This window comes from Zasmidium cellare (assembly GCF_010093935.1).
Source record: "Zasmidium cellare ATCC 36951 unplaced genomic scaffold M409scaffold_5, whole genome shotgun sequence".
Classification (NCBI taxonomy): Eukaryota; Fungi; Ascomycota; class Dothideomycetes; order Mycosphaerellales; family Mycosphaerellaceae; genus Zasmidium; species Zasmidium cellare.
Genome location: NW_022986949.1, coordinates 304,487 through 317,013, shown reverse-complemented (window position 1 = coordinate 317,013; position 12,527 = coordinate 304,487). Strand labels below are relative to the sequence as shown.

The window sequence follows — 12,527 nt, the reverse complement described above, 5'->3', positions numbered from 1 at the left end:
TTGGGAAGAAACAAATGTTTTCTTACTTGGAATGATTAGTATGCTTGTCGTTTGGGAGATGGGTAGACGTAGGGCGTTGTACAATACCTTTCGTCTGTGTGGGGGAAGAAGGTGCTGAGGAGAAAGGGAACGGATAAATAAGTCCTCTCCCCTACCACACCTCTCTCCTCGAATCCAAGCACATCCAACTCCCGATAACAACAACAGCAATGCCACCCCCCACAACAACCCCAACCCTCCTCGCCGAACAGGGCCTGTCCCCCGTCCCCCGCTCCCTCACCACCCTCCTAACCACCCGCCCAAACCCCCAACCCTCCACCCCGATCCCCTTCTCCTCCCTAAACCCCCTCCCCTCAACCCTCCTCATAGACATAATAACAACCTACGCCCGCACACACCTCCCCCGCCAAACCTACTCCCACAGCATGCGCGTCTACTACTTCGCCCTCGCGATCCTGTCCCAACACTTCCCGGAATGGCACAGCGCCCTATCCAAGGAGACGCTCCTCCTGACGTGCTTGTTGCACGACATCGCCACCACCCCCGAAGCTATGGCGTCCACTTACCTCTCCTTCGAGTTCGCCGGCGGGTATACCGCGCTGAACCTCCTCGCGGCGCTGCACGCCCCGCTCGTGCAGAGGGAGAGCGTCGCGGAGACGATTATTCGGCATCAGGACCTCGGGGAGTCGGGGATGGTGTCCCGCCTCACGGCGCTTGTGCATTTCGCGACGGTGTTGGATAATGTGGGGTTGAATGCGGAGTTGGTGCATCGGGATACGGTGCAGGGGGTTGTGGAGAAGTGGCCTAGGGAGGGGTGGACGGGGTGTTTTGCGGGGGTTGTGAGAGCGGAGGTGGAGGGAAAGGGGTGGGCGAATGTAAGTTTTTTGGTTTGGGGGAGAGGAGGAGAGGATTGTGGCTAATGAATGGGTGATACAGACGACGAGGATCGAGGGGTTTGCGGAGATGGTGGAGGGGAATGAGGTTATGAGGGAGTGGGATTGATTTATCTTTGCAGTAATCTTGTATCGATGGTCGCGAGGCTGAAGCATGGAGAGCTGCAGATGGAGTTGGAAGAGCGAGTGCTGGCGACGGTGTTGTGACAAGTTGAATGGTGAGGGTGGATTTCATCTGCTTGAACGGTTTGGAAAAAGTCAGCCATTCGTTTTGCGAGCAACGGCAGCATTCTTTTGATTTCAAGTCTTTTTGCACTCAACATCCACCTGCTTCTTTGGTACAGTGTCAGCGTCGTATCAACACCATGATGCCAATGCTCGCGATACCCAACCCCGACTGTTCTAACAATAAAAGTAGGAACTGCATGTTCACAAGAACAAGACGACTACTCTTCAGGCTAGTGACACTTCTCTCCTCGAGTAGTGCTTATACGCTAACTGCTCGCTTCTTGGTGTCGATCTAGTGATTGAGGGATCTGGTTCCGGGGTTCCCATGGGATGGACTTCTTTGCTATGATGACCCAAGTCCGACCACGTCAACCCACAACGACGCTGCCGCCGAGCAGACACTTTCTTTGGCATGAAAAAGTGGGAGAGCCAACCTTTTCAAAACAACAGAGCGTGGCCTCCGACATCCAGATTCCAAGAACCTGGAAGAAGTCCAAGATCTTCACAGCATGGGTTCCCTGCGCATTGACCAGGGGTTTCTCCCTACTAGATGCTGTATATTCTCCGGCGAAATATCACAACGTCAAGCATCGCCATCGAACACGGAATCGATGGATGGTAGAGTAGGTATATCAAGACGTCGTGGCCTTCGGCAGGCGGCGGTAAGTCATTTTGACCAGTCTTTCCTTCAGTCGCTCGTTTTTCAACATGCGTTCGTTATCGTCGCTCTTTATTGCTTCTTGCATCTCAACTTATGTATATGCACAGTCGAAGACGGAATATGACTACATTATCTGCGGCGGTGGGACGGCTGGGTTAGCGGTTGCGAATAGACTCACCGAGAACTCCAACATCACGGTCCTCGTTGTTGAAGCCGGGATCAACGGCACTACTGATGGTTGGGACTACAAGAGCACTCCACAGGAATACTCCAACGGAAGGGTCTTGGACCTCCCTGCTGGCAAGACTGTTGGAGGGAGCAGTCAGATCAACGGTCAGTCATACTTCACCATAATCTTGATCAATAGTACATTGTTGAATCAATCAACTCCCAGGCAAAGTCTATTCCCGCCCAGATTCCAGCTCGATCGACGACTGGGGCCGTGTAAACGATGCCGACTGGTCTTGGAACACCTTACTTCCTTTCTACAAAGCATCTGAGTCTTTTTCCATCCCTAGCGATGATCAACAAGCTGGTGGAAACACGTACAACGTCGAGTATCATGGCTTTTCTGGACCTCTTAATGTCTCCTTTCCTGCTGTGGCGAATCCCGAGTTCTTTGCTGTTCTTGAAGATACGGCGAAGAACTTGAGCATACCGAGAAATGTGAGGACGATTGTTCTGTATGAGTTGGAAAAAGGCTAACAAGACAGAACGACTTCAACGGCGGCGATGCCCGTGGCCTCTCTACCTACCCAGCTCAGTTCGTAATCGAAGGAGAACGAGAACAGATTCGCGAGTCGAGCCGCGAGGCATACTACCTCCCCGCCGCCAGCCGTTCAAACCTCGAACTCCTCGACGAGACATCCTGCCTCCGCATAACCTGGGTCGACAATACCACCTCCTCCAACAACACCATCACGGCCACCGGCGTCGAAATCGCCAACACCAACAGCCTCACCACAATCCACGCCACCAAAGAAATCATCCTCTCCGCAGGCGCCTACCGGTCCCCAGGAATCCTCGAATTCTCCGGCGTCGGCAGCGCCGCCCTCCTGGCAAACTACAGCATCGATTCCATCAACGATCTCCCCGGCGTCGGCGAGAACCTCCAGGACCAAATGCAAGGCAGCATCGCCTTTCAGAAATCCAACGAATCGAACATCACGTTCCCGGCTACGGTTGGGGATGACATCACCACGAACTACCTCATGCACCTCACGTACGAAGATGTCTTTGGGGATGATGCGGGCGATGTGCAGGGGAGGGTGAATGCTTCGCTGGCGGAGTACGCGAGCACTATCGAAGGTGCGATTAACGGGTCTCTGTCGGCGGAGCAGATTTTGAGGAGTTTGGAGGTGCAGTATAATTCGATCTTTGTGACGGGGGTCCCTGTTGTGGAGTTGTTCACGGGACAGGCGTTGGGGAATGATGCTATCAACCTAGAGTTTTGGCCCTTGATTCCTCTGGGAAGGGGGAATGTGCATATTTCTGGTAAGATCGCGTCCTTTCTTTCACTGTGAGATGTATCTGAGCTGACGATGTGGTTATTATAGGCGGCAACCCCCAAGCAGCCTCCCACGCCCCAACCATTAACAACAACTGGGGCCTCCTCGACATCGACTGGGAACTCTACACGGCCGCCGGCCGCTACGTCCGACGCTTTTTCGCCACCTCACCTCTCTCCACCTCAGTCCTGCAAGAAACCTCGCCAGGCCTCGACAATCTCCCCGCGGACGCCAGCGACGAGCAATGGCGTGATTACTGGGCTGATAACTTCCGCGCCGGATGGCATCCTGTGGGTAGTTGCGCCATGTTGCCCAGGGAATGGGGTGGCGTTGTTGATGGGGATTTGAGGGTCCATGGGACGGGGAATGTGAGGGTTGTGGATGCAAGTGTGATTCCCTTCCAGTTGGGAGGACATCCGACTAGCACGGTTTATGCTTTGGCGGAGAGGGCGGCGGTGTTGATTTTGAAGGGGGTGAGGGGGTGATCTGATCTGAGGGCACTTTCGGCGAGCGGATAGAGGAAGGATCTGCCTTGTCATAGAGAGTGATGGACTGGATCTTGAGGAGAGGTTGTGTAATTCTGGAAAGTACTCCTTCGTAAGTACACTATTCACCTCGCCTTCCATCAACCCAAAAGCCCAAGATACAGCACAACGCCCCAACCCCCTCAACGTCCTCCACAGCAGAAACCCCCCATTTACTTCTTCTCGATCCTCAACTTCCCCTTCAGACACGCCAACTCGGTCTTCCCATCCCTGACCTTGACATCGACCTTCCAATCCCCATGCGGCGTCCTCTTGGGAATGACCTCCTCGAACGAGAAGTCGACATGGTTGGTTGGGCAATCCAAGCCGTTCTCGCCGCCACACAGCTGCTGCGTGTACGTCTTCTTGAAGACGCCCTTGTGCACCTTGATCTCCATGGTGGCACCTGGGTTGATGATGGTGTTGCTGAGGCCTTTGGCGGTCAGGCGGATAGGTTGGCCGCTGGGAGGGGGTTTGTTAGTCCTTTGTTTGGGATGGAGAGGGAGGGGAGCGAAGGGGGTTACCGGATGGCGGGTGAGGGCTCGATGTTGACTTCGCTGAGTTGGAGGGCGTCGTCGTTGCCGTAGTCTTTGCAGTGTTCGATGCGGGCGTTGCCGGAGATGGCGCTGGAAGCGACGGCTGTGATGCTCGCCGCGAGTGCGATGAGGGAGAGGAACTTCATTGTGCGGTTTGGTGTCGATGTTCGATTTGGTGGAGGAGAGGAGAGACAGAATGTAGAACGAGAAGGAGAAGAAGAGATGGGTGTGAGTGGTGATAGATGAAGGGATTTGTGGGTTGAGAACTTTTTTTCATCTTGGCGTAGATGTGTGGTAGGTTCAGTCGTAAGAACCATTGTCGTGCTCGATGGGGGGGATTATACACATGTGGTCAGCAATTCGGCGGTCTTCATTGGCTGCACCACCAACGCATACAACGCCGTGAGATCTGAACCACTTACATGTCTGCTCAATGTAAGAGGTGGACTCGCCTTGCATATGCTGCTGGATTGTGACAGTGCTGAATAGTGTAGATTGCTCATTGGCGCGAGACTTGAAAAGGGGTCTTAGCTTGGAACATGTGATATCAGGGGCTCGCACTCATCGTCAATCTGATTCATCTGAAGCTCCCTCAATATCGCACTCGATCCTCTTATCCACCTGTACATACCTCATATGATTGATTTGCAAGTGTCATATGTGCAAATCAGAGACCCGACTTCAACTCACACGTGAAAGTCGCTCCTTCCATTTCTGAAAGCCAAGCATTTTAGCGCCCGCGCACTGCGCACGGGTCACCACGCCCTTTTCAAATTCGGCGCACTTTCTTCCTCCCCGCTTCTTCCAACACACACACCACCGGCACCACCACCATCAACAACTCGAACGGTCGACAGAAGCTACTCGAGGTCTCGCGTACAGCGAGACCATACACTGACTTGACTCGCAGTATGGAAGTAACTAAGAGCTCGTATGACACCGACTTGCTCGACCTACAGCTGCTCTGCAGCAACTACTGCACCAATGCCAATTCGGAGCTACGGCGACATACCTGTCACTGCACCTGCACCGGTACAATCTGGTCCTTCGGACCTGACACAAATTCCCCCAATGACACCCAAATGCGACAACCCTGAGTGGAACCTGCCACTCGATGTCGAACATGCTCCGGCTCTGCTGCAGCAACCCAATACCGTCGCTGCGATACCTACCGCACGACAATAATTTCGCCGAGATCCTCAGGGATATCGGCAATAACGAATTTTGACAACTCTGCCCGCGCGGAACCTGCCGCCACTGCAGAGTTGTCATCAATACTCGGGTTCGCCCCGTCCTACATCTCAGAATCTGAGCCGCTGGAACCTACCAGCATGATCGTCTGAACCTACTCGAATGCCTCAGAGTATGCACTGCCGGAACCTGCCGGCGCGCTGCTCTGAAACCAATACCGAATGACTCAGTGTCTGCAATGCCGGAACCTTCCAGCTTGCTCAACTGAAATGAATGCACGCTCAATGTGCGAACCAATGCCAACACCTGGCGCAAACACCTTCCGGTAAGTTTGAAAGCGCCCATCCGAGTTCGAGATCTCAAGTAGCTTCTGTCGACCTTTCGATTGTTGTCACTCCTTCCCTGCGACCAGCAGCATCATCATCGGCATTCTGCACATGAGGTAAGTCTAGCATCCCATCTCGCCGCTGAAGAATAAACTCGACGATTCGCAGTTTCCGGCTTCAATCTCAGCATTCGAGATCTTCACTGGGCTGCACGCCCGACTTTGCCCCTCGTCCTCGCCAGACATCCTTCCGCCATGTTCGGTTCTTGCTCACGCTGATCACAGGAGTACTGTCCTGTCACGGGCTGGCGTGCAGTCCTCAATGGAGGTGTCGACAATGCTCAGCATGTTTTCGAAATCTCAAGGGAAGTGAAGGAATCTGGCCGGAGTAGTGACCGTCTCAATGGAACCGGCACTTATCAGAAGCAAGACTCAGGGAGGAGGTGAGGTCGTTGTCGCTAGGGGTTGAACGTCGGAGGCATTTGCGCAGGATCATTAAGGTCAGACAGGGATCACCTTTCAAGACAAGCGCGCAATCTTATTTACAAATACCATTCGACGTCACTGTACGAGGTCAAAGCTCCCAGCTTCACCTGCAAGGTTCCTCTTCTCACATCTTCTTCCTTTTCAAATCAACACTGTACCACCACTTCCACACTCTAGCGTCGTCACACAAACGCACGTCTTCCACAATGGCATCCGTACGAGCCTTCCGCCCACTTCTTCGAACAACCCCACGCCTGGCAACCATCACACCACCCACCAAGCGCTTCCTCAATGCCGCCAGCGCTCCCGCCCTCGCAACCTCCCACGCAAAAGCCACCGGCGGCCGCCAAGGCAAAGTGCACTCGGACCACTTCGACCTCGAGCTCGGCATGCCCAAATCCCTCGGCGGCGACGGCGCGAAAACCAACCCCGAAGAACTCTTCGCCGCCGGCTACGGCGCCTGCTTCCAAGGCGCCATGGGCGCCACCGCACCCACCCTCGGCATCAAGCTGCCCTCCAAGCCAGAAGACTGCGTCGTCGACTGCACGGCACACCTGATTGGGGATCTGAAGCAGTTGGATTTGGGGATTCGGGTGGATATGCATGTTTGGGCCAAGGGGATGAAGAAGGAGGATTTGCAGAAGTTGGTGGATCGGACGAAGGAGGTTTGTCCGTATTCGGTGGCTACGAAGGGGAATGTTGTGACAAACGTTTCGGTGGAGGTTGCGTAGATGGATGGTGATGGCTATGATATGGGGAGATGAGGGGAGGACGTGGACGATGGTGATGTGTATGTATCCATTGTACTGTGAATACGAATGGCTGAATCACTAAAGCCCGTTTCTTCCCCTCCACAAGAGGACGGATCTGGTCAGCATTCCCTCCCACTGCAACTCCACCGCGATCAATTAGTGCCCATCGAGAAACCTTTCTCGCCATTGCAACGCGCCCCCTATGTCCGGGACCGGTTTTCCATTCGGCGCCTTTGGGAACAATCAACCCTTACACAAACCTACACCCAACTCCAGCGCAGCCTTGATCTTGCCCAGCTCTTTCCAGGCTCGGTCTTTGCCCTCCATCCACTCCAATGCGTCAACGAGTAGATGGATGTCCCCGCCCGTCACCTTGGGCCTGGCCCCAGACTTGCCCGCACTTGGATTCCAAACGTACTGGAGTCCGATCTTGCTGGCAATGTCATTCGTCTCTTTGAACTTCTCGAGCCACGGGATGATTTTGACCCAGCCAAGCACCGGAGGCGCCGCCCAGAGCTCGAAACGGATCGTTTGGGTAGGTGGATTGCGGGTCAATCTCGCGGCGTCCTTGTCTGAGAGGCCATCCAGATAGGCGATGACATGATCGAAGTCGAAATCAATGACCTGTATCTCGATGGTGGCGCTGATCAGAGCGAGGTCGTGGTATTCTTTCGCGATTTGCTTGTTGACGAGGAGCATTGGAGAAGGATTGACGAGCTTTGGCTCTTGCGTTTGATGAGGCAGACGAAGCGGCGTGGTGTCGCTTATGTGCTCGTAGATCAAGTTGCGAAGCTCGGCGGCGAGGTCGAGGAATGGCATCGCCTTGGTGGTATCGCAGGGCTCTTGTGATTTTGCTGTGATGAGAGCAGATGAGGTCGCCATGGTTCTGAGCGCAGTGTGTAGCTTTTGGCTGCGGTTGTAGAAAGAGAGGCGTGTGTTTTTGAAGCTTCGAGAGGTGGAAGAGGTAGCGGCGTTTGAGTCACGGATGAAGGGTCATGTGATGCGCCTTGGCAATCACATGCTAGGACTGAACAATCTTCACAAGCTGTCCTTTCCAGATAGCCATCACTGACAGCAGACATTGAATCCTTCTCAGAACCTCATGGGAAAGATAATCAATGAGGGACTTTGTAATCGCATACGTTGACATACTATACGCTGACTTACCATGCGCAGATGACAATTGTATCCTCTACCGACTTTCTCTCTAATTCACGGGTAGAGATGCTTCTTGTTACTCAAGCAAAACTCAAGCCCTCTCAAAACTACGTCAGGTTCGTGTCGATCTTCCAAAGCCTAGAAAAGAAACAGGTTTGCTCCAAGCAATCAGGCGCAAATCAACAAACCCTCCTCCTCAGTAGCACAACATCACAAGGCCCTGCATCACCCCAGAACACAGCCTCCTCGGCACGACAAAACTGTCAACCGCCTCATATTAGCATTAGGCAGCAAGGGAATCACATGTGCCTGTACGACCAACCTGTCCGGGCACAATATCGGCCAAATTAGAAAGTCTTGGTGCTGCGCTCGTCACAACGTTCTGTGGACCGACCTATTTCCAAACGTTGAGCAAGACCACGAAAGCCTTGCCTGGCGCATCATTTGTCACACACCCTCGTGACCGCCTCAGACCTACAGCAACGAAAATCTGCCTCGATCCGCGCCCTTCCCGTCGGAAGCCTGCAGTAGTCGACAGGTACCCGTTCGTTGCACGTTGTCAATGAGAAAAGAAAAATTCTAAGATCTCGGCCGATGCAATGCAGGCACCCGTGCGCACCTCGACCGACCGACCGACCGACTCGAGAATGTTTGTCCGTTGAACTTCCAGGATCCTGGGAGAATGGCGTGTTCTTGTGCGGCGTGCCAGCAGAGGGTTTGTCATTTTCGGGCTTGGAGGTGATTGGGAGGTGAGGGGGCGGAGCTGTTTGCGAAGAGGTGTGAAAATGGTTCTTGATGTGACGAGCCGGGCTTCCGCGCGGGAGGGTGCAGGGCTTGGGTTGTGTGGTATATGTCAATGCAGAGGATTTTCTTGAAGACAATCAGTACCACGAGTGCACGGTTTCAGGCCGAGGGACAGGCGCGACGGCTTCGAGACTTGCATGGTGGTTTTGGTCATGGTGAGGGTCGAGGGAGATTGGGGCAGTTGGTGATATATAAGGAGGGTGGATGGGACTTCAGAATTCGATATCAGTAACAGGAACAACAAGTCAGCAGTCTCAGAGAGCACTATCTCACTTACATTCATTCAACAAGCACAACATCGATTCATCCAGCACTTCAATCATCAACCAGCCATTCCAACAACTCAAAGCATCATCGCCGAAGGTCAACTCCAACGACAGGCCCTGATTGGGAGCAACAATTGCTGGGCGACTCCCCGTCGAGCAACAAACATTCAACCGCCACAGTCCGATACTCAGAGTCAACGGTAAGCCATGTCATCCCATCAAATCGTAGACAGACCACTAACGGACAAGCAGCTCAAGCACCACACACCTACCTCCACATACCACCACTCACTTCACTCAGCAACCATGTGCAAGTACTACGCCCACAGCCACCCTTGCGGCCACACCAAAACCGTCTTCGCAGCCTTCTGTCCACAAGCTGCCCTCCTCCAAAAGCCCTGCGGCAGAGGCGAGATCTGGGCAACAGTCAAGATGGACAAGGACTGCACGCACTGCTACCAGGAGCCTGAGCCAGCAGTTCCCAGATCCAGGGCTGGTGGTGGCAGGAAGAAGGTCAGCCGGAGGTGAAGTTATGAAAGCGATGAAATGCGTGGTTCGGAGATGCGATGCGATCGCTAGTTGTTGATGTACCAGGGTTTGTGTGATTTGGAGGAAGGATACGAAGCCATACGAGGCACACCAACCAATCTTTCTGCAGCCGGCTGTGTGGAGAAGGGTATGGGCCTCAAGCGAGCAGAGACACCTTTCTCCAGATCTTTCTCTTTCTTGTACATAGATATAGATGAAATCAAAGGGATACAGAGACGTATACTTCCAATTCGCATGTGATTTTCCCGCCGGGCTAAAATTGCCTTCAAGCAATGGAATTAGACACTTTTCAGGTCTTTTTTGATCGAACTGCAGCGTTCCTCGGCAAATCCGCACCATGTATCGACACGGGGTCTCGACCAAGTGAGGCAACGATGGCCGGGAAGTTAACCTTCCGATCTCTCTCGTGGAGCCCACGTGAAGTTGTGCGATCGCGTAGATATGAAAGTCCAGGAATTGTCGATGTCGCTTTGTCTGTTTCTGTTTCTCTGTGAAGGCGTTGTCGATGAGAGAAGGAAAGAAGTCGACGAAAGATCCCAGCACCATGTCGCGCTTGCGCACCTTGTTTCGCAGGACGGAAGATGCCGACAAGCTTGGACGTTCTTCGAACGTCAACGGGGATGCTTCTGTTCCGGCTGCCGAACAAAGTGTACCTGCGACATCGACTCAAGGACAAGATGCTGGGGAAGAGGCAAGAGATGGAGCGAGCAAGGAATATGGTGTGCTTGCAGAACACTATGCGCCTGGGGGAGAACAGGACGATGTCGAACGACCGCATACAAACAACGCCGATGAAGTGAATGAAAAGGGCCATCCCACAACAACGACCACACGAACATCTCAAGATGGCGAGCAAGAAGAGTCCACCACCGAGGACGACTCCAAATACCTCAAAGGCCCACAACTCCTCCTCCTAACAACCGGCCTCCTCCTCGCAACGTTCGTTGTCGCCCTCGACAACACCATCATCGCAACCGCCATCCCAAAGATAACCTCCATCTTCGACTCGCTCGACGACGTAGGCTGGTATGGCAGCGCCTACCTCCTCACCACAACTTCGCTGCAGCCCTCCTTCGGCAAAATCTACACCTACTTCGACGTCAAATGGGTCTACCTGTCTGCGTTGATGATTTTCGAGCTGGGGTCGATTCTTTGCGCTGCGGCGACGAATTCCACGATGTTGATTGTGGGGAGGGCGGTGGCGGGTGCTGGAGCGGCGGCGTTGTTTAGTGGCGCGATGACGATTATTGGGTATTCGGTGCCGTTGCGGAGGAGAGCGCTTTATATCGCGTTGCTGTCGAGTATGTTTGGGATTAGTAGTGTGGTGGGGCCGATCTTGGGCGGTGCGTTCACGGATAAGATCTCGTGGAGATGGTTGGTTTATGTGTGCATTGGGCGATGGGATGCGTTGCTGATGTTGACTTCAGGTGCTTCTGGATCAACCTCCCCTTCGGCGCCGTCAGCATCGCCGTGGTGTTCTTCTTCTTCACCAATCCACCAAGGCGGTATACGAACATGACCGTCAAGGAGAAGATCAAGCAGATCGACATTGCTGGAGCGTTTCTCTTGATCTGTGCGATCGTTTGCCTTCTCCTGGCCTTGCAATGGGGCGGCTCGAAGTATGCATGGTCAGACAGCAAAGTGTGGGGATGTCTGCTCGGGTTCGGCCTGATTATCGTCTGCTTCGTGGCCCTGCAATTCTACCTTGGAGACCGAGCAACGATGCCTCCCAGGGTGTTGGGAAAGCAGAGGACGGTGGGAGCATGTGCACTGTTCTCAGCCTTCCTCGCAATGGCTCTATATGCGTAAGTATGTGGACAGCAGAGCGACGGCTACAGCGCTGACAACTCTAAAGACACATCTACTACCTGCCTTTCTACTTCCAGGCTGTGAAAGGCGTTGGCGCTGAAGCATCTGGAATCCGCACGATACCTTACCTCGTCAGTATCACACTATCTTCGATTGTCGTTGGCGCAGCTATCACCATCATTGGGCCTTACAACCCACCGATGTAAGTCGAAAGGTCTGAATACATGATCCCGATGACCTAACATTATCCAGGTGGATCGGTTCCGTAATCTTCGTCATCGGCTGCGGCATGCTCTACACCCTCAAAGTCAACTCCTCAACAGGAACCTGGATCGGCTATCAAATCCTCGCCGGGGTTGGTGCAGGCGCTTGCGTACAGATCCCATTCATCGCCGTGCAGGTCGTACTACCCGAGAAAGACATGCCAGTGGGTAACGCCGTGGCAATCTTCTTCAACACACTCGGTGGTGCCATCGCTGTCTCGATTGCCCAGAACATCTTCACCAATACCTTGATCAAGCAACTGCCCATCCTGGCGCCAGGTGTCGACGTGGCGAAAGTCGTCTCATATGGAGCCTCTCATGTGCGGGAAGCAGCGCCGCCGAATCTTTTGCCTGGAGTGTTGGAAGCGTATGATAGGGCTATCACGACGGCGTTCATCATGCCGATTGCTGTTAGTGGACTGGCGTTTTTGGCGAGTCTGATGATGGAGTGGAAGAGTGTGAAGGGGAAGAAGTTGATGCCGGGTGGTGCATAACATTGTTCAGTAACGATAACGATAGACAGCAATAGAAGAGCTTGCATCCTACCTCAGTCTTGCTACTGTGAGAAGACATT

The 12,527-nt window shown here is 53.6% G+C and overlaps 6 protein-coding genes across 6 annotated transcripts; 4 read left to right on the top strand and 2 right to left on the bottom strand.

Moving 5' to 3' along the window:
• Positions 1–209: 209 nt before the first annotated feature.
• Positions 210–1,002, top strand: M409DRAFT_63628 (uncharacterized protein; the record flags this gene model as incomplete). The annotated part of the gene is made up of 2 exons (XM_033815689.1): positions 210–875; positions 937–1,002. 2 exons carry the CDS (start codon positions 210–212, stop codon positions 1,000–1,002), a joined length of 732 nt encoding a protein of 243 aa, XP_033672170.1.
• A 628-nt stretch (positions 1,003–1,630) lies between these two features.
• On the top strand, positions 1,631–3,775 carry M409DRAFT_63627 (GMC oxidoreductase; the record flags this gene model as incomplete). The annotated part of the gene is made up of 5 exons (XM_033815688.1): positions 1,631–1,783; positions 1,890–2,115; positions 2,177–2,396; positions 2,483–3,276; positions 3,339–3,775. 5 exons carry the CDS (start codon positions 1,631–1,633, stop codon positions 3,773–3,775), a joined length of 1,830 nt encoding a protein of 609 aa, XP_033672169.1.
• Positions 3,776–3,987: 212 nt separating this feature from the next.
• Positions 3,988–4,496, bottom strand: M409DRAFT_18395 (uncharacterized protein; the record flags this gene model as incomplete). Its single annotated transcript, XM_033804472.1, has 2 exons — positions 3,988–4,276; positions 4,339–4,496. 2 exons carry the CDS (start codon positions 4,494–4,496, stop codon positions 3,988–3,990), a joined length of 447 nt encoding a protein of 148 aa, XP_033672168.1.
• Positions 4,497–6,558: 2,062 nt separating this feature from the next.
• M409DRAFT_63626 (uncharacterized protein) lies at positions 6,559–7,083 on the top strand (the record flags this gene model as incomplete). Its single annotated transcript, XM_033815687.1, has 1 exon — positions 6,559–7,083. One exon carries the CDS (start codon positions 6,559–6,561, stop codon positions 7,081–7,083), a length of 525 nt encoding a protein of 174 aa, XP_033672167.1.
• A 264-nt stretch (positions 7,084–7,347) lies between these two features.
• M409DRAFT_50742 (uncharacterized protein) lies at positions 7,348–7,986 on the bottom strand (the record flags this gene model as incomplete). Its single annotated transcript, XM_033811617.1, has 1 exon — positions 7,348–7,986. The coding sequence occupies one exon, from the start codon at positions 7,984–7,986 to the stop codon at positions 7,348–7,350; it is 639 nt and encodes a 212-aa protein (XP_033672166.1).
• A 2,439-nt stretch (positions 7,987–10,425) lies between these two features.
• Positions 10,426–12,447, top strand: M409DRAFT_63625 (uncharacterized protein; the record flags this gene model as incomplete). Its single annotated transcript, XM_033815686.1, has 5 exons — positions 10,426–10,600; positions 10,727–11,255; positions 11,309–11,686; positions 11,737–11,892; positions 11,943–12,447. 5 exons carry the CDS (start codon positions 10,426–10,428, stop codon positions 12,445–12,447), a joined length of 1,743 nt encoding a protein of 580 aa, XP_033672165.1.
• Positions 12,448–12,527: the final 80 nt, after the last annotated feature.